General features: G+C 37.0%; 1 protein-coding gene across 1 annotated transcript in view; it reads left to right on the forward strand.

Moving 5' to 3' along the window:
- MEI4 (meiotic double-stranded break formation protein 4) overlaps window positions 1–19389 on the forward strand; it is a 216603-nt gene that overhangs the window by 38031 nt on the left and 159183 nt on the right. The window contains exon 2 of the mRNA XM_025384163.1: window positions 5842–6377. Within this exon, the coding sequence (XP_025239948.1) occupies window positions 5842–6377 (536 nt within the window). The remainder of the gene's footprint in view (window positions 1–5841; window positions 6378–19389) is intronic.

Here is a 19389-nt window from a genome sequence, read left to right on the forward strand (position 1 = left end):
TCTTGGTGTGGGTATTCCTAGGGCAGGATGTGTGACAGGTGGGTCCCATCTCTATTTTGTTAAGTATACTTGAGATCCACTCTAAAATGGTAAATGAGTTCAAGGTGGACCTTAAAAACAAAGAAAATGGAAGGGTGAAGGGTTCAGCAAAATGAAATAGAAAGTCTGTGGGATCCAGTGCATAAGAGGGACTTAGAATATTGTAGATGGACTATGTAGGTTTTGTTTATTAATTTTTTTTTTACAAGACGAAGTCTCACTCTGTCACCAAGGCTGGAGTGCAGTGGCACCATCTCGGTTCACTGAAACCTCCACCTCTCATGTTCAAGCAATTCTCCTGTCTCAGCCTCCCGAGTAGCTGGGATTACAGGCACACACCACCACACCCAACTGACTTTTGTATTTTCAGTAGAGACAGTGTTTTACCATGTTGGCCAGGCTGGTCTTGAACTCTTGACCTCGTGATCTGCCCACCTCGGACTCCCATGTGCTGGGTGTTTATTATAACTTTTAATTGACATTTCATGTACTTTTGGTTATAATTGCATACTTTAGCATGATTTAGATTTCTGATCTCCATAATTATGTAACAATAATAGAAAACATGAAACAATATGTGTCAAACTGTGCTGGAGTGGGCTGTGTGTGTGTGTGTGTGTATGTGTGTATTTTACCTCTATTAAATCTAATGACAAACAGGTAGGTGCCATAAATTGGAGAGACGTTATCCCAAGCTCATCTGCCCAATAAGATATGAAGAGAGAAACCTTATTTGACTTTTGCTTTACCTTAGTGTCTCCTGGAAAAACAGGAATTACATAAAGCGGCACCAGCATGGCTTCGTTACCTTTTCTCTCCTTTGGGCATGATGCTTCTTTGAAGTCTAACTCAGTCATACAAGCAGAGAATGGAATCTGATTGTAGTTTTGAAAGAACCATTTAAAGGCACAAGGATGTATTAGTCTATGTCCATGCTGTATATTACTCAAATGAGAAAGGATACTTAAAAATCTTATCTTTATGAATAAATATTTATGACTATTATCAGATATTATAACCCATTAATAATAATATTGAAAATGTTTAATCTTTTCTAAGAAAACTTTTTTTCCTATTTATGTTTTTCCTCTTGTAAGGACACAAACTATAGTCACAGCTGCCCAATATTATTCATCTTATTAGGGAATGAGTGGTTTCCAATATGAAAGCATTGGCTTCCAGTGTAAATGCTATTTGTAGTTATCAGAGTTTTCATCATTGAGGGCAGATAGGAGCAGAACTAAATTGGTTATGGGTTACAAAAGTTATTAATAGTAGATGCAATGAAAAAGCATATTATTGGCTTTTTGTTGGTTGATTTTAAATAATTATTGCAATAGCCACATTCTTTTGGTTTCTGTCTCTCTCTCTCTCCTCCCACTCCCTCTTTCCCTCTCTCTCTCTCTTTCTGTCTTCCTCTCTCTTTTACCCCTGGCCTTCTCCTTCTCTCTGTTTCTAATTCTGTCATTCTATCTGATCTTTCTAGGCTATCTATGTAATTGTTGTGGTTTGGTATAATTTTCCAAGGAGTTGATCATGGTTCATTATAAGTATTAAAGATAAGAGAAGACCTGTTATAGCCCGCAGCAAGTTGCAGCTCTAAGCGTTTCCCCTGATGAGGTGTCTGCTACAGATGATTCTATTGTTTAGTGACAGGATCACAAATATGACAAGAGACAGACCCTCTGGCCTCAAGGAACTCATAAACAAGTGGATAACATGTAGAAATCAATGAACACTATAATGGAAATGTACAGAAGCTGGAATAGAGCATACAGCCTCTTTGCTGTCATTGGAAGGTGATTGGACTTGGAATGTAATGATTTTGCTTGTTCACCGTGTGGCTCTTCTCAGTTGTCTTAATCAAACTGAGCTCCATTTTCTAATTGGCAAGTTAGAGATCAAAATAACATACTTTTCAGGGTTTTTGTGAATATCAGTTGAATTATTTGATGAATCTAGTTCATATAATAAAATATGAATATAAGATTCTTTTGTTCAGCTTGATATTTTGACTTTAACAATGGAAGCCATATTGTGTGAAATCCCAGCGTAGTTCTCTGTTGCAATGTTAAAGCATTCCTTTAGAGCACTGAAAGGAGATTCTTCTTTGTGTGTTTTTCCATATTAGCATTTCTAACATATGCTCTCATGACATTTTTTCTGATTGTACAGAAATAAAGCAGCCCGTAAGAAAGGTGGTCAATTTTGTGTATTCCTGTCCCCATAGCATACATTGGTAGAGGTACTCCTTCAAATTTGTACTTGTCATGCCTGAAGGGGATTAGATGGAGTGGATGTGGCTTGCTAAAGGGCATGGCAGTGAGAAGTAAAGAGAAAAGCTAGCAATCGCATTTTTCTTCCCAATTTATCCATTGGTAGAATTCATTTTCTGACTTTTTCTTGAAATAATTACACACGAAGTTGAGCTTACCTTTAAGGTTAATGCAATTGTTTTGCTTTTTAAATTATTTTAACTTACATGAAAGAAAAGTATAATTTTCTAGATTACTGTAGTCCATATTTCCCGTTTATTTATGTGAAGAATGAAGTTGATGTCTTGAGAAGTCATTTTCAGTGTCTATTTACTTAAAATGATCAGTCCGTCTGGCTGTGTTAGTATAGAAATAGGCCAGGCGTTGTGACTCATGCCTGTAATCCCAGCACTTTGGGAGGCGGAGGCGGGCGGATCACAGTGTCAAGAGATCGAGACCGTCCTGGCTGACATGGTGAAACCCTGTCTCTACTGAAAATACGAAAATTAGCTGGGTGTGGTGGCATGTGCCTTTAGTCCCAACTACTCGGGAGGCTGAGGCAGGAGAATCACTTGAACCTGGGAGGTGGAGGTTGCAGTGAGCTGAGATCACGCCACTGCAGTCCTGCTTGGCAAGAGAGCAAGACTCCATCTCACCAAAAAAAAAAAAAAAAAAAAAAAAGCCACATGCAGTTTAATGTTTGCTGGTAGGTCATTGTTCTGGTTACAACTACTTTTTGAACTTTCTGCATTGTCATCTCCTTTTAAGCATGGCATATAGAAGTTGTAGTGATCATTAGGAAGGACATATCTGCACATTTTTGGTGGTTATAGTAGACACTTGTTAAATGAATGAACTCTAAGTTAAAGCTGAATCCTCCAATTCTACCTCATCAGCTTCTGATTTTTCTGAAGGACAAGAGCAACACATTAGATAGATTTAGGAATATATGGTGGAGAATGTAGAAGATGTCACGTTTACCATTATTTTTGTGCACTGTTCAACTACTGTCCCCCTTTCTCAAAATGTAAGAAAATATGACTGTCAGGTGAAATCTCCTTTAACTTCCTGTATGCCAGTAGTAGTTCTGTACAACCCTATGCTTTCTTATCCTCTTTCCTTCAGCTTAGAGAAAAGTGTTCACTTTGACATTACAGATCCCAGCCCATCCACTGGGTCCTTGACTCAGTCTCCTATCTTCTCCAGGGCCATGTCTCACCTGCCATTCTTTTCTCTTATTTCCAGCCTCTGCTTATCCATTGTGTTTTTTCTTTGTTTTTAATTGCTCATTTCACTCAATTTGTCATGCCACGTTTGTCTGTAGTTGCTATCCATTTTATGCTTTCCTGATCTAAGTCCTCAGAAGTGTCCTTCACTTACTTTCCTCACTCACTTCCAGTCTTCACTTACTTTCTTCACTTCCAGTCTTTGCTTACTTTCTTCTCATTCACTCTTTAGTCCGTTGCAATAAGTTCTCTGTCTGCCACCCTGTCCAATTGATCAAAACTGCTCTGGATAAACCTGCTATGAATGAGGTCACTTATTTTTTGTGTTGCTTTTTTAAATTAGCAATTCCAACAGATATTTTTTCAACCTATTGTTTTGGTGGATTTTTTTGCTTCATGTATGTAACTCTTCTTGAAACTGTTCCCTTTACTTTTATGACACAATCGTTTTTTTCTTGTACCTTTTAAATTGTTCCTTCTCTATTTGCTTAATGACTGTTATAGCTTCAAATATTGATCCTATTCAGGGTACCTTTTTTGATCCTTTGTTTACTCAGTGCCCATACTCTCTCTGAGTGATTGTAACCATTTTTATGGTTTCTACTCTCTATACACTGATAACTCCTAAAATGCATTTTCAGTCTAGACCTTCTCCCCAGTCTTAGGCTTGTGTGAACAGTTTCTAAAGGATCATCTCTGACTAGATTTTCTCCAGCTGCTTCAGAGTTTACATGACTAAACCTGAACTTTTTATAGTCTCTCCTAAGCCAGTCCTTCTATCTTTTTACTGTTTCAGTTGGTAGCACCATAATCTACCTTGTCACCTAAGTCAGAACCATGGAATGCATTTATTCGTACTTCCACTTCATTGCCCATATTCAGTCAATAAGCTGGTCTGCAGATTACATGTTGATATTTTGTGTTTATTTTCCCAGTCAGTCCTTTTCTTTCTCTTCCACTGCAGCTGCTTAGTTCATTTCACTCTTCACCGATGTTGGGACTAATAGAAGTGTTTTCAGTTGATCTCTCAATGTTTTATCATGTTCTCCTCAAATAAGCCCTTCCTATAACCAACAGAATGATGGAATTAAAATAAGACCATTTCATTTTTCTGCATTACAACTTTCAGTGCCTTATTCCTGCTACCACTGCTGACAGTAATATTTCTCATACTTAGTTTCATGGATATGTGTGTGTGCTTCAGAATATTCAATGAGAACTTTTCAATTTGGTTTGTGCGTTTTACTGATAATCATTTTAAAAACAACCACCACTTTGTGTTTATGATGGCATGTCTGTCAAAGAGTGACCTAGAGTAATTAGATTTAGCTTTAAATGCAGTATTTTTCAGCCAATATGAGGAAATTCTAGAAGTTATAGACATAGTTTCATGGATCTATACCACATACACACACATATGTACATACACAGGTACATACACATGTATATACATATATATATATTCACACACATATATATGATATGCATACACAGAGATATGTAGATATCTGTATATATTTATATTTGTATATCAGATATTTTATGTGTGTATCTGCATAATTTTTCCAAAGGGGTCTTAATACTATTCAAGTTGGAAATTCACTCTACACTTTATAGGATGAATTGTAAGATTCTTAATATGTCCTGTATTATCTTTTATGATCTGCCCTCTACATTATGTGTCTTAGTCTCTTACCTTATACTTTCTGTGGAAGCAACATCAAATTACTTGAGAGTCCTCATAAACACAAATGCTATTATTTTTCCTGTTGTATTTATGCGTTTACACTTACCCCTTAGGTGTATGGAATTATCTTGCCTTCTCTCTTCTCCTAACTTTAACTTTGAACTCCTGCTTTGTAAGTAGTTCCATCATGACCTCTTCCAGGATACACTTATCTAACAAGGTAGGCTGTTCAGTGGCCCTCCTGATTTTATAGTTCCCTTGGCAAATCTCTATGTCTGGGTACACCTTATTGCTTTGTAGTTACTTATTGGATTCACTACCAGACTGTGACCTTCTTCGGGTCTTGTGGCTTTCTCCTCTGCATTTTTCAAGCATGGCGTTGTAATTGAATGAAAGATAATGACCTGAAAATACATGAATGAATCACCTTTCTACCCAAGAAGATAAAGACCTTTTTTCTACAGTCTCTGCAATTTCTTTCACAGTTTTTTCTTTACTCAGTTTTTACACTACTGCTTGTTAAATGCTTAATGTGTATTTATATACTTCATTTCTTATTTTAAATAAGTATCAGTGGCTAGTTTTACATGAAGAAACTGCATGAAGATAATCCTTCTATTCCTTTATTTTTCAGGAAACCTATCTTCCCAGTTGGAGGCTCAGGAACCTAAGAGTTCTGAAAGTACATTAACTTCGATGGAAGATTCTGGATGTGATTTGTCAAATGAGCAGAGAACTGAATCCTCAGACCTGTCCCAGCACTTTGTAGAAAGCTGTACCCCCACTCACTTTCCACCACTGCCTCTTGTGAAAAGACCTTGTGCTATCCTGCAAAATCCTTTGTCTTCTCACATGCAATTCTTGCAATATCTTCTTGAATTAAAGAACTTGACAGAATCAGGTAATCTTAAAAGAGACTTAACCCACTTTGAAAAAGACTCTTCCACAGTCTCTGATTCTGTTTTTCAGTTGCTGGATGGCCTGATCACTTTTTACCGTAATCCCAAACTTCCTTTTTCAAGATTTTGGACAGAAGCTGTTGGTACTTTAGCTAGTCTCATCAGTGACTGTAACTTATCTAGTCATATTCTTAAAAAGTGTTCCAAGAAGTTGGAAGAATTTGAGAAAACCCTACTACATGCTATTTTAGGAAACAATCATATAAATCGGGTAAGTAATAAATCCCTCTTTTATTCATAAAATGCTAGTAATTTTAGTGAGCATCTCTTTGGGTAATGTCTGTTTTTGTCCCTTAGCCTTGTGGTTCAAGGAGACCCTTAATGGGTCTTTTTCTGCAGCTGTCTGCAGCTCTTATCTGTCATGATGTCTCCACCTCTAGCCTCTGATTTCTACAACATAGTTTTCTGCATAGATGCCTTTGCTTCAAGCTTGTTCTTCTCTGCTTTGAATTACTTTCTTTGTTTTATTATCAGCACCCTTGGATTCTTTTCTTCTTTCTGTTTTCCCTTTTCCGTTTCTATTTCCTATTGTTCAAAAAGTCTCAAAACTTTTGAGAAAACCACTAACAAGTAAGGTTTTCTAAACTTAACTTCTGTGAGTGTTAAATTCCTCACGATGGATTCTCTGTACTGTATTGAATTTGCTCTTTTTCTGTCATTGACTAGCAAATATCTTGGGGTTGAGGAATATTTTTCTCTTCTTTTGACCTTTCCCTTGTAAGTGGCAAATGCCTCATGGACCCTCTGCAGGTGTGGGTGAATTGAATAAATTGGTAAGGAGCACATAATATAAAGCTTTATTATGTTTTTTTTCTTATTTATTTAACATGGCTTAGAAAGATTTACTCAGGGATTCTTTTTTAACAGTGACATTGAGATAACCTGAAGTTGTTTTGTTGTTTGGCTCTTGAGACATGGTAGAGAATTTCTTTTTCAAATTATTTCTGCCTTCTTTGCCATCTGATCCTTTTACTGAGAAATTCCAAATGGCTTCACATTTTAATCCTCTTGAATTGACTACCAAAATATAATAGAATAAACCAAAAGGTCTATCTAACTTATTTACTATATTTCACTGTAGGAAAAAGGTTATTGGAGCTTGTTTCTTTGGATACATCCTTGTTAAATATTTGCCTCAGTGCTACGATCTAACATTTAGAGTTTTTGTACAGTGGAGGCTTTATCTGAGTTTTCAAAATTTTGATAAAATTTGCACTGCTAAACCAATTTGTTTCATGTATAGCTGTTCTTTCCTTCTCTATTAAGGTATGATTGGATCAATATTTTATAAACTTTATGATTAAGCTTTTGGCATTTGTGAAAGATATTGAATTTTCTGTCTGGAAAATGGAAATTTTTTTCTTTGGACATGGTCAATCAGGAATTAAATATCAGATTTGCCATAGTTGTATCTGAGATATAAAATCCATTTCTAAACCATCAAAATATCTTAAATACTTCATATTTTTTAAACTTCTTTTTATACTTTTGCTTTCTTTTAAAAACTACTTTAAGCAGTCCTTATGTAACTTGGAACCTTGAAGATACTGGCATTTATATTCCATATCAGAGTTACTGAATGATGCAAATATTTTCCAGTCTAGTCTTTGCCTTTATATATGTATTGGAGGTTGATATGACTTACTCCTACACAAGAGTAACCTTGGGAATTGTATGGAAGGAGGAGTATGTGTAGAATAAACTACACATAAACTTGTGAAAGTCCTCTTTACTCTTTCCTCCACCTTCCTCAAGCTGATGGACAGAGTCTTGGAGGTGCAAGATATGCTGCCTGAGGTTGGTGGAGGCGTGACATAAACACTTCCTTGGTTGCCTCAGCTGGTATCTCGCTAGGTTCCATGCAGTCCAAGTTCCCTGACTCTGAGCCCAGCACAGCACCAAGACTTGTGCAGGAATTGCAGTCCTTGTGGTCTAGGTTGCCCTTCATGTTTATTTATAACCCCAAAAAAGTTTAGTCCATGGTGGCAGGGCTTGCCAAAACTCAGGTTCCAACTGCAACAGTTACCCCTGTAAGAAAGCCATTCATTCACTTGTTCTTCTACTGTTGACCAACTGTTCAGCAATGGCTGACACAATGGCAAGTGACATAAGAAATATATACTTCATCTATAGAACCACCTATACCATCACAAGTTTGAAATGAAAACTATAGTTTTCATTTCTTGTAGAGACTTCCTGGTTTTGGTATCAGGATAATCCTGACCTCATAAAATGTGTTTGGAAGTGGACCTTTTTATTTTCAGGAAAAGTTTAAGAAAGATTGTTCTTAATTCCTCTTTGAATGTTTGGTAGATTCACCTGTGTGGTCAGCAGATTATTTGTTGGGAGACTTTTTTTTTTTTTTAGACGGAGTCTCACTCTGTCACCAGGCTGGAGTGCAGTGGCACTGCAACCTCCACTTCCTGGGTTCAGGCGATTCTCCTGCCACAACCTCCCGAGTAACTGGGACTACAGGCGCATGCCACCACGCCCAGCTAATTTTTGTGTTTTTAGTAGAGATGGGGTTTCACCATATTGACCAGGATGGTCTCAATCTCTTGACCTCATGATTTGCCTGCGTCGGCCTCCCAAAGTACTAGGATTACAGGCATGAGCCACCATACCCGGCCTGTTGGGAGACTTTTAATTGCTGATTCAATCCCCTTATTTGTTACTGGTCTTTTCAGGCTTTCTGTTTCTTCCTGATTCAGTTTTGGTAAGTTGCATGTTTTTAGAAATTTATCCATTTCTTATAAGTCAACCAGATTGTTGGCATATAATTGTTCATAACATTTCCTCTATGATCCATTTTCTGTCTAAGGCATCCATTATAATATCTCCTTTTTGATTTCTGATTTTGTCTTCTTTTTCTTTTCTTACTCTAGGTAAGGGTTTGTCAATTATTTTATCTTTTCAAAAGGCAAACTCATAGATTTTTTTTATTTTTAAACTGTTTCCTTGTTCACAATTTATTTTTTTGCTCCAATCTTTATTATTCTCTTTCTTCTGCTTATTTTGGGCTTAGTTTATTCTTTGTAGTGGACTTTAATACCTCAATTACAATAATGGATGGAACATCCAGACAGAAAAATCAATAAAGAAACAACTGACTTGAACGATGCTGTAGAGTAAATGGATTTAATTGACCTATACATAACTTTCCACTCAACAGCAGAAGAATACACATTCTTCTCAAGTGCACACAGAATGTTCTCCAGGATAAATGAAATTTTAGGTCACAAAACATGTCTTAACCATTTTAGAAGTTCAAAAGCTTTCTAGATGTTTCTTTCTGACCACGATATAATGAAATTAGAATTCAACAACAATATGTAAAATGTTAAAATTTATAAGTATGTAGAAACTAAACAACAAAATTTTGAACAAACTTTGTGTTAAAGAAGAAATTAAAGGGAAATTCAAAAGTATCTCAAGACAAACAAAAATGGAAACAGAATTAACCAAAACCTGTGGGATGCAGCAAAAGTAGTAATAAGGAAATTTGTAAGGATAAATGTCTACATAAAAAAATAAGAATCTTAAGTGAACAAGTTTTCAATTTTTTTAGCACAGAGATTAATAGCTGGAATTAGAATTCTGAAGCTTTTACTCACTAGCTATCACCTTAGATAAGTTAACTAACTTCCACGTTCTACATCTGTAAAATGTAGGTAATAAATGTGACTTCATAGGGCTAAATACTTAGCATAATATCTGACATCATATAAAAACTTAATAAATGTTTCTTTTTGTTATGTTTCTCTTGAGGAAGTGATTATATCTTATTTTCTCCACTATGCCCAAGACAATGTTGAGTTTGTTGTAGCAGCAACGTGCGGTATTTTTTTGAATTGAAAATAAGATAATGAAAAGAAGTGACAACTTATATTTCGTATACCCTCATAAACTTAAATACCATCAGCTGATTTTCTAAGCAGCAGCTCTTATTAATACCATGACATTCCTGAAACACCTCCATATATATTAGGAAGTTGTATATTATCTGTTTGTGTCACTATTTTCCACAGCTACAGCCTCCAATTGACCAATGAGCTTAGTAGGGCATAGTGGATATTTTTCTTTCTGTTTTAATTATGGAAAGTCCTTTGTAAATTTAACTATTTGAATGTCATGGTTTTAATTACTCTTTCCACTGGTCCCTTCCTATAGAGCTGTGCTATGTTGCATCTCTGATATAGCATTTTGAAGTTGGTGATTCCCTCTTAATACTGTCAGTTTTGCTTCAGTCACAGTCATTTGTGCTTAGATCATTTCAGGCAGTTTATGGATAAATCTGAAGATGATGGATCATGAAATCAGAATTTTTTTTTTTTTTTTTTTTTTTAAAGGCAGAGTCTGTCTCTGTTGCCCAGGCTGGAGTGCAGTGGCGTGATCTCAGCTCACTGCAAGCTCTGCCTCCTGGGTTCACGCCATTCTCCTGCCTCAGCCTCCTGAGTATCTGGGACTACAGGTGCCTGCCACCACGCCTGACTAATTTTTTTTTGTATTTTTAGTAGAGACAGGGTTTCACCGTGTTAGCCAGGATGGTCTTGATCTCCTGACCTCATGTTCCACCTGCCTCAGCCTCCCAAAGTGTTGGGATTACAGGCGTGAGCCACTGTGCCCGGCTGAAATCAGTTTTTTTTTTTTTCTAGTATGTATCCCTTAGTTGTATCTTGAAACTTATTCATGCCATAATTGTATTGACCAGTAAAATATGTTGACTTTTTAATTTAATTCTGCTCAGGTAGCAGTATTTGTTGTATGTTTCGCTGCTGCAAGTTAGGACACTGTTTTAGTGATAACACTGGATTTTCTTCCTGAGCTAACTTTCCAACAGCCTTATCCTCTGTGTTTGTGATTTTTTATGGTCTTGGCTATTAACCAGTTACTTAACCAGTCTGCTTTGTTTGAGAATTTTCCTTGGGAAATATAAAGGAAGTCTAAGGTTAAGGGTCATTTCATCCTTATGCATAGCTGTATTAAAACAAACAAACAAACAAAAAACAGCTGGGTGCAGTGGCTCACACCTGTAATCCCAGCACTTTGGGAGGCCGAGGTGGCCGGATCATGAGGTCAAGAGATAGAGACCATTCTGGCCAACATTGTGAAACCCTGTCTTTACTAAAAATACAAAATTAGCTGGGCATGGTGGTGTGCGCCTGTAGTCCCAGCTGCTTGGAAAGCTGAGGCAGGAGAATCGCTCGAACCTGGAAGGCAGAGGTAGCAGTAAGCCGAGATTGCACCGCTGCACTCCAGCCTGGTGACTCAGTGAGTCTCCCTCAATAAATAAATAAATAAATAAATAAGCAAATAAATAAATAAATAACTGGAAAAGCCAGGCATGGTGGCTCACGCCTGTAATCCCAGTACTTTGGGAGGCTGAGGCGGGCGGATCACTTGAGCCCAGGAGTTTGAGACCATCCTGGGCAACATGGTGAGACCCCCGTCTCTACAAAAAGTACAAAAAAAGTTAGCCAGGCATGGTCTTGCATGCCTGTAGTCCCAGCTACTCACGAGTCTGAGGTGGGAGGATTGCTTGAGCCCAGGAGGCAGAGGTTGCAGTGAGAACAGATCACATGACAGCACTCTAGCCTGGGCCACAGAGGAAGAAACTGATACACACACACACACAGACAGAAAAATATGGGTTAATGTTCCTGCAATTTTACTTTAATTAGATAAACATTTACTGAAACATTTGTATCATAAACCAAAATTTTAATACTTCTTTTGATCACTGCATCAGTATATAAATCAAACATTTTCTGAATTTTCAAAGCGGTGTTTAACTTTCATTGCTCATGCAGAGGAAGGAGGAAGAGACAGAACGGAACTTTCTTCAATTTACTTTCAAAGTATACTATACATTTAAATACCTCTTATTAAAATAATAACAGTCTTCCTATTATGCTTTATAGTATATAAAGTACTTTCACATGGAGCTTATTATCTCTGTGTCATGGTTGTTATTACTGTCTTCAGTTTATAGATGAGAAAATTGAGGTCAGGCAGGTTAATGGATTCACTGGAAGTACTTAACCAGTACTAGAAGACCTAGCTCTCATGTTCAGGTATATGATGCTGAATATTTTCCTCTTGGTATTATGTCATATTTCCATCGTTAATTTTTACAGTTTTCTAGATTTTTTCCTAAGTGCAAAAGAAAGAAACTGACTTTTGTTAACGTATTAAAGAAAATATTCGTTGGTAATGAAAGACCTTAGTGCCATTTTTCTAAATTGCATAAAGACAATATTTACACTGGTTTGGTTAAATTGCTAAATTATATTATGTGTAAAAATTTATGTTTATAGGACTGGGCACGGTGGCTCATGCCTGTAATCCCAGCACTTTGGGAGGCTGAGGCAGGTGGATCATCTGAAGTCAGGAGTTCGAGACCAGCCTGGCCAACATGGCAAAACTCCACCTATACTAAAAATACAAAAATTAGCCAGACGTGGTGGCACGTGCCTGTAGTCCCAGCTACTTGGGAGAATGAGGCAGGAGAATCGCTTGAACCTGGGAGTCAGAGGTTGCAGTGAACTGACATCGTGCCACTGCACTCCCGTGTGGGTGACAGAGCAAGACTCTGTCTCAAAAAAAAAAAAAAAAAAAAAAAAAATTGTATACAGATATACAGACAGCAAAAGCAGAAAGAAAAGTCCTGTTCTGCAGTACAATATAAGATCACCTGTTTCTTGTTCTTTTTTATTGGCTATAAACAACAGTCTTTTGGAAACTTTATAATTGCATATACAACCTTGTCATCTTAGTTTCTAATTGAATATAAGTTATATGGTTTTACTTGTGTGCACATACAAATAAAACTGTCAAAGGAGGCAGAGCAAGATACCCAAACACAGTAGCAATTGCTGCACCCCCTTCACCTCCACAGGAACACTAAATTGAACAACTGTCCACACAGGAAAGGACCTTCATGAGAACCAAAAATCAAGTGAGCTATAATAGTACCTGATTTTAACATTACATTAAGGAAAGAGTCATGGAAGAGGGCAGGAAAATCTGTCTTGAATTGCCTACACCACCCCTTCCCTATTCCCTGGCAGCGGCCATATGGCACAGAAAGATGATCTGTGTGTTTGAGGTAGAGAGAATATACTGATTGTGGGACCTTGCTTTGCAGCTTATTGCTGTCCTATCAGTGGGAAGCAACAGGGGGCAGAACTCAGCTTGTGCCCATAGAGGCAACATTTATACTAGGCCTGGCCGGAGGCAAATCATCCATCCTAGCTGGATGGATCCAAAACTTTGGAACCTGAGTTTTGGCAAGTTCTGCCACCATGGGCTAAAGTGTTCTGGGGTTCTAAATAAAATGTGAAAGGCAACCTAGACCACAAGGACTGCAATTCCTGCACAAGTCCTGGTGCTGTGCTGGGCTTGGAGCCAGGGAACTTGGAGTGCATGGAACCTAGTGAGATACCAGCTGAGACTATGGAGGAAGTACTTGTGTCACCCCTCCACCAACCCCAGGCAGTACAGATTGTTTATCCAAGACCCCTTCAATCTGCTTGAGGAAGGTGGAGGGGAAGAGGACCTTGTTTTGTAACTTGGATTCCAGCCCATCCACAGTAGAATAAGGCAACAGGCAGACTCCTAAGGCCCCCATCTCAGACCCTAGTCCCTGGATGACATTTCTAAACACACCATAGGCCAGAAGGGAACCCATTGCCTTGAAGGGAAGGGCCCAGTGCTGGCAGAATTTATCATGTGCTGAATAAAGAGCCCTGTGTAATTAGTATTGGTAGCCAGGCACTATTTACCACAGGCCTTGGGTGAGACCCAGACCTATGTTGGCTTCAGGTGTGACCCAGCACATTCCCAGCTGTGGTAACTTTGGGGAGAGACTACTTCTGCTTGAGAAAAGGAGACAGAAGAGTAAAGGGGTCTTTGTTTTGCAGCCTGAGTACAGCTTGGCCACAGTGGGGTAAAACACCAAGAGATCACCTGGGATAAACAAAATCAACAAACCTTTAGCTAGACTAAGAATAAAGAGAGAAGACCCAAGTAAAGATAATCAAAGACAAAAAGGAGACATTACAACCAATACCTCAGAAATTCAAAGTATCATTAGCAGCTACTGTGAGCAGCTATATGCCAATAAATTGGAAAACCTAGAAGAATTATATAAATTCTTAACATACACAACCTACCAAGATTGAACCATGAAGAAATTTAAAGCCTGAATAGGCCAATAACAAGCAATGAAATTGGAGCCCTAATACAAAGTTTACAATGAGAATTATAAAACATTGCTCAAACAAATCATAGATGACATAAATAAATGGAAAACATCCCATGCTCATGGACAGGAAAAAATAATATCATTTAAATTTCTATACTGCCCAAAGCAGTTTATACATTCAATGCTATTCCTGTCAAAATACCAATCACATTCTTCACAAAAAAAAAAATAAATAAAAAAAATAAAAATTACACAGAACCAAAAAGAGCCCAAATACCCAAGGCAATTTTAAGCAAAAAGAATAAAGCTGGAGGCATCACATTACCTATGAACTACAGTGCAGGGCTACAGTAAACAAAACAGCAAGGTACTGGTATACAAACAGAGGCATAAACCAATGGAATAGAATAGAGAGCTTGGAAATAATGCTCCACACCTCCAACCATCTGATGTTTGACCAAGTAGACAAAAACAAGCAATGGGGAGAAGACTCCCTACACATTAAATGGTATTGGGATAACTGGCTAGCCATATGCAGAAGATTGAAACTGGACCCCTTCCTTACATCATGTATAAAAATCAACTCAAGAAGGACCAAAAACTTAAATGTAAAACAAACAAAATAACTATTAAAACCCTGAGAGTTAACCTAGGAAATACCGTTCTGTACAGTATTTCATGCTGAAGACACCAAAAGCAATTGCAGAAAAAGAAAAAATTGACAAATTGGATCCAATTAAACTTTAGAGCTTCTTCACAGCAAAATTATCAACAGAGTAAATAGGCACCCTACAGGAAGGGAGAAAATATTTTCAAACTGTGCTCTGACAAAGGTCTTATTTATCCAGATCCTATAAGGAACTTAAACAAATTTACAAGCAAAAAACAAACAACACTATTATGAAGTTGGAAAAGGACATGAATAGACACTTTTCAAAAGAAGACATACATGTGGCTAACAAGCACCTGAAAAAAATGCTCAACATGACTAATTAGAGAAATGCAAATCAAAACCATAATGAGATACCATCTCAACCAGTCTAAATGGCTGTTATTAAAAAATCAGAAAAAGATGCTGGCAAGGTTGTGGAGAAAAGGAAACACTTATACATTGTTGGTGGGAGTGTAAATTAATTCAGCGATTGTGGAAAGTATTGGGGTGATTTTCTAAAGAACTAAAAAGGAATTACTGTTTTGCCCGGAAATTTCATTATTGGGTATGTACCCTAAGAAATATGAATTATTTTACTATAAAGACAGATGCATGCATATGTTCATTGCAGCACTATTCACAGTAGTAGAGACATGTAATCAACCTAAATGCCCATTAACAGTAAACTGGATAAGGAAAATATGGTACATATACACCATGGAATATTATACAGTCATTAAAAGAATGAAATCACGTTCGTTGCAGCAACATGGATGGAACTGGAGACCGTTATCCTTGGCAAACTAACAAAGCAACAGAAAACGAAATATTACATGTTCTCACTTAGAAATGTGAGCTAAATAGCAAGCACAGATGGACACAAGTAGGGTAAAAGTAGACACTGGATCCTACTGTAGGGTGGTTGGTAGGAGGAGGGAGAGGATTAGAAAAAATACCTATTGAGCACTGTGCTTAGAACCTGGGTGATAAAATAATCGGTACACCAAAGCTCCATGACGAGTTTACTTATATAACAAACCTGCACCTGTACCCCTAAACCTAAAATAAGAGAAAATTATACACCTGAAATTCTAATTATAGAAATTTATGTTATTTTATACATCATTCTTTTTGTGACTATCATAAAATAAACTTTAAACTGAAATAAAAAGATAATTAATGGTGAAATTAAAAAGTCTCCCAGTGAAGAAAATCCTGGAATCAGTGACTTCACTCTGAATTTTATCAGACATATAATTTTGAACTAATACCAATCCTGTTCGGACTCTTCTGAAAAATAGAGGAGAAGAGGATATTTACAAACTCATTCTAAAAGGCCAGTATTACCCTGAAAGCAAAACCAGACAAAGACACATCAAAAAAAGAAAACTACAGGCCAGTATCCCTCATGAACACTGTTACAAATTCCTCAACAAAAATCTAGCAAACCAAATTCCACAACACATTAAAAAGGTCATTCATCATGACCAAGTGTGATTTAACCCAGGATGCAAGGATGGTTCAGCATACACAAATCAATCAATGTGATACATCATATTATGAGAATGAATGACAAAAAATATGATTATTTCAATTGATGTTGAAAAAGCATATGATAACTTCAATATCCCTCCAGGATTAAAACTGTCAAAAAACTGGATATATTAATAGAAGGAACATACCTCAACAGAATAAAAGCCATATTTGACAGAGCCACAGCCAGTATCATACTGAATGGGAAAAAAACTGAAAGCCTTTCCTCTAAGATCTGGCAGATAACAAGGATATGCACTTTCAACATAGTATTGGAAGTTCTAGCTAGAAAAATCAGATAAGAGAAATAAAGTGCATTCAGATTGGAAATGAATAATTCAGATTATTTTTGTTTGTAGATGATATGATCATTCATTTGAAAATAAAGACTCCACAAGAAAACTGTAAGAACTGAAGACAAATTTAGTAAATTTGCAGGATTCAAGATCAACATAGAGAAATCACTAGCATTTCTATATGCCAACAGTGAAAAATGTTAAAAAGAAATCAAGAAAGTAATGCCATTTATGATAGCTAAAAATATAATAAAAGACCTGTGAATAAACTTAACTAAAGAAGTGAAAGATGTCTTCAATGAAAACTGTAAAACACTGATGAAAGAAACAGGACAGGAAACACAGAAAACAAAATCTATTTCATGTTCATGGATTGGAATAATCAATATTGCTAAAATGTTCATGCTACCCCAGGCAATCTATAGATTCATTATAATCTCTATGAAAATACCAATGGCATTTTTCAACAGAATAGAAAAAATAGTCCTCAACTTTATATAGAACCACAAAAGACCCAGAATAGCCAAAGGTATCTGGGGCAAAAACAACAAAGATGGAGGATCACATTACCACTATACTGAAGAGCTGTAGTCATCAAAATCGTATGGTACTGACATAGAAACAGACACACAAATCAATGGAACAAAATAGAGAACCCAGAAATAAATCTGTGCATCTACAGTGAACTCATTTTTGACAGAGGTGCCAAGAACATACGTTGGAGAAGGAACAGTATGTTCCGTTAATGGTACTGGAAAAGCTGGATATCTATATGCTAAGTAGTGGTACTAGACCCCTATCTGTCAACGTATACAAAATCAAATCAAAGTGGATTAAAAATTAAATTTAAGGCTTCAAACTATGAAGCAACACTGGGGAAACTTTCCAGCAAATTGGTCTGGGCAAAGGTTTCTTGAGTAATACCCCACAAGCAAAGGCAATCAAAGCAAAAATGGACAGATTGGATTACATAAAGTTAAAAAGCTTTTGCCTACCAAAGAAAACAATTAACAAAGTGAGGAGATGACCCACAGAATGGGAAGATATATCTGTAAACTACTTATTTGACAAGGGACTAATAACTAGACTATATCAGCAGCTCAAACAACTCTATAGGAAAAACATCTAATAATCTGATTTTTAAATGGGCAAATATCTGAATAGACATTTCTCCAAAGAAATACAAATGGCAAACAGGTATATGAAAAAAGTCCTCAATGTCATTGATCATCAGGAAAAAGCAAATTAAAATCATAGTGAGATGTAATCTTACCCGAATTAAAATGGCTTCTTTAAAAAAGACAGATAATAACAACTGCTGGTGAGGATGTGGAGGAAAAAAAGACCCTTGTACACTGTTGGTGTAAATGTAAACTAGTACAACCACTATGGAGAACAGTTTGGAGGTTTTTCAGAAGAATAAAAATGGAACTTCAAATGATCCAAGAGGAAGTTAAGTAGGTAAAGAACAGTTTGGAGGTTTTTCAGAAGAATAAAAATAGAATTTCAAATGATCCAGGAACCCCACTGCTAGGTATATACCCAGAAGAAAGGAAATCAGTACATCAAAGAAATATCTGCACTCTCATGTATACTGCAGCCTTATTCACAATAGCTAAAATTGGGGAGCAATCTAAGTGTTCATCATCAGATGAATGGATAAATAAAATGTAGTACATACACAGAATGAAGTACTAGTCAGCCATAAAAAAGAATGAGATCCCGTCATTTGCCACAACACTGATGGAACTGGAGGCCATTATTTTAAGTGAAATAAATGAGACCCAGAAAAAAAAACTTCACATGTTCTTACTTATTTGTGGCATTTAAAAATTAAAACAGTTGAATCCATGGAGATAGAGAGTAAAATGATGTTTACCAAAGGCTGGTAAGCGAGGACTTAATTTAGATTGTTGGGACATAGAAGGCCTAATGCAGGAAGTAGCTTTTAAACAAGATGAGAGGAAGTTAAATAGGTAGAGAGTTGGAGTAAGAATTTTTGTGGTCTAACATGTCATTCGAAGACAGTTATCATAGCATATATGCCTGAGCCAGGATGTTATTTGAATATTTGAAAGGAAGCAGTGTTTTAAGGTTGAGAAAGAGAAGGGTAGAGAGCTACATAATGAGTTTAGAAAAATATAGACTGGAAAAGATTGGTATGTTGCCTATACTATATTAGTTTTCTATGGCTGCTGTAACAAATTAGCACAAACTAGGGCCTTAAAACAACAGAAAGAGGCCGGACGTGGTGGCTCACGCCTGTAATCCCAGCACTTTGGGAGGCTGAGGTGGGCGGATCACGAGGTCGAGAGATCAAGAGCATCCTGGCTAACACGGTGAAACCCCGTCTCAAATAAAAATACAAAAAATTAGCTGGGCATGGTGGTGGGCACCTGTAGTACCAGCTACTCAGAAGGCTGAGGCAGGAGAAGGGCGTGAACCCGGGAGGTGGAGCTGGCAGTGAGCCGAGATTGCACCACTGCATTCCAGCCTGGGCGACAGAGCAAGACTCCATCTCAAAAGAGAAAAAAAA

The sequence above is a fragment of the Theropithecus gelada genome, chromosome 4 (genome assembly GCF_003255815.1).
Source record: "Theropithecus gelada isolate Dixy chromosome 4, Tgel_1.0, whole genome shotgun sequence".
In the NCBI taxonomy this organism is placed as follows: Eukaryota; Metazoa; Chordata; class Mammalia; order Primates; family Cercopithecidae; genus Theropithecus; species Theropithecus gelada.